Here is a 1,204-nt window from a genome sequence, read left to right as displayed (position 1 = left end):
TTTTTCCCAATTTTACCCCAAAATCCCAGTTCCAAACTCACCTCCAGAGGTGTCCCCGGGGCTGTCCCTGGGGGTGGCACCAGAGGTGACATCAGAGGTGACATTTGGGGTGACATTTTCAGCACAGAGCAGGAAGGCGCTGACGTGGGGGCCGCACTCCCCCACAGCCCCCGGGTGCTCCCGAAGGCAGCGCTCGAAGGCCCCGAAGGAGTCGGAGCAATCGCGGCGGATCTGCCGCACCAGGGGGCTGGAAAATGGGGAAAAAATGGGGAAAATTGGGGAAAATATGGGGAAAAATGGGGAAAAGTGGGGAAAACAATGGGGAATGGTTGGGGAAAATATGGGGAAAAATGGAGAAAGATTGGGGAAAAAATGGGGGAGGATTGGGGAAAATATGGGGAAAAAATGGAGAAAGATTGGGGAAAAAAATAGGGAAGGATTGGGGAAAAATGGGGAAAGATTGGGGAAAAATGGGAAAATATGGGGAATGATTGGGGAAAATGTGGGAAAAGATTGGGGGAAAAAATGGGGAAGGATTGGGGAACAAAATTGGGGAATAATCCAGGAAAAAAATGGGGAAAAAATGAGGAAAAATGGGGAAAGTGTCCTCAGTGTCCCCAGTCCCCCCAGTGTTCCCAGTTTGCGTCACTCACTGGTTAGATGCACAGCGGGCGATGCTGTCCCTGTCCCCCCAGTGTCCCCAGTGTCCCCAGTGTCCCCAGTTTGTCACTCACTGGTTGGACGCACAGCGTGCGATGCTGTCCCTCAGCCGGTGACAATCCCGGTGTCCCCATTGTCCCCATTGTCCCCAGTGTCCCCAGTTTGTGTCACTCACTGGTTGGAGGCGCAGTGGGCGATGCTGTCCCTGTGTCCCCAGTGTCCCCATTGTCCCCAGTGTCCCCAGTGTCCCCAGTTTGTCACTCACTGGTTGGAGGCGCAGCGGGCGATGCTGTCCCTGTGTCCCCAGTGTCCCCATTGTCCCCAGTGTCCCCAGTGTCCCCAGTTTGTGTCACTCACTGGTTGGACGCACAGCGGGCGATGCTGTCCTTGTCCCCAGTGTCCCCAGTGTCCCCAGTCTGTGTCACTCACTGGTTGGAAGCACAGCGGGCGATGCTGTCCCTGTGTCCCCAGTGTCCCCAGTGTCCCCAGTTTGTGTCACTCACTGGTTGGACGCACAGCGCGCGATGCTGTCCCTGTGTCCCCA

At 55.9% G+C, this 1,204-nt stretch overlaps 1 protein-coding gene across 1 annotated transcript; it reads right to left on the bottom strand.

The window, feature by feature from the left end:
• Positions 1 to 16: 16 nt before the first annotated feature.
• LOC130588315 (coiled-coil-helix-coiled-coil-helix domain-containing protein 5-like) lies at positions 17 to 1,076 on the bottom strand (the record flags this gene model as incomplete). Its single annotated transcript, XM_057389251.1, has 2 exons — positions 17 to 247; positions 1,018 to 1,076. Coding segments are annotated over 2 exons (290 nt in total), but the record flags the coding sequence as incomplete, so codon positions are not given.
• Positions 1,077 to 1,204: the final 128 nt, after the last annotated feature.

The sequence above is a fragment of the Malurus melanocephalus genome, unplaced genomic scaffold, assembly GCF_030028575.1.
Source record: "Malurus melanocephalus ecotype Western Australia unplaced genomic scaffold, MMel_1.1 scaffold_4330, whole genome shotgun sequence".
NCBI classification, from domain to species: Eukaryota; Metazoa; Chordata; class Aves; order Passeriformes; family Maluridae; genus Malurus; species Malurus melanocephalus.
This window is presented reverse-complemented; position numbering and strand designations above follow the sequence as displayed.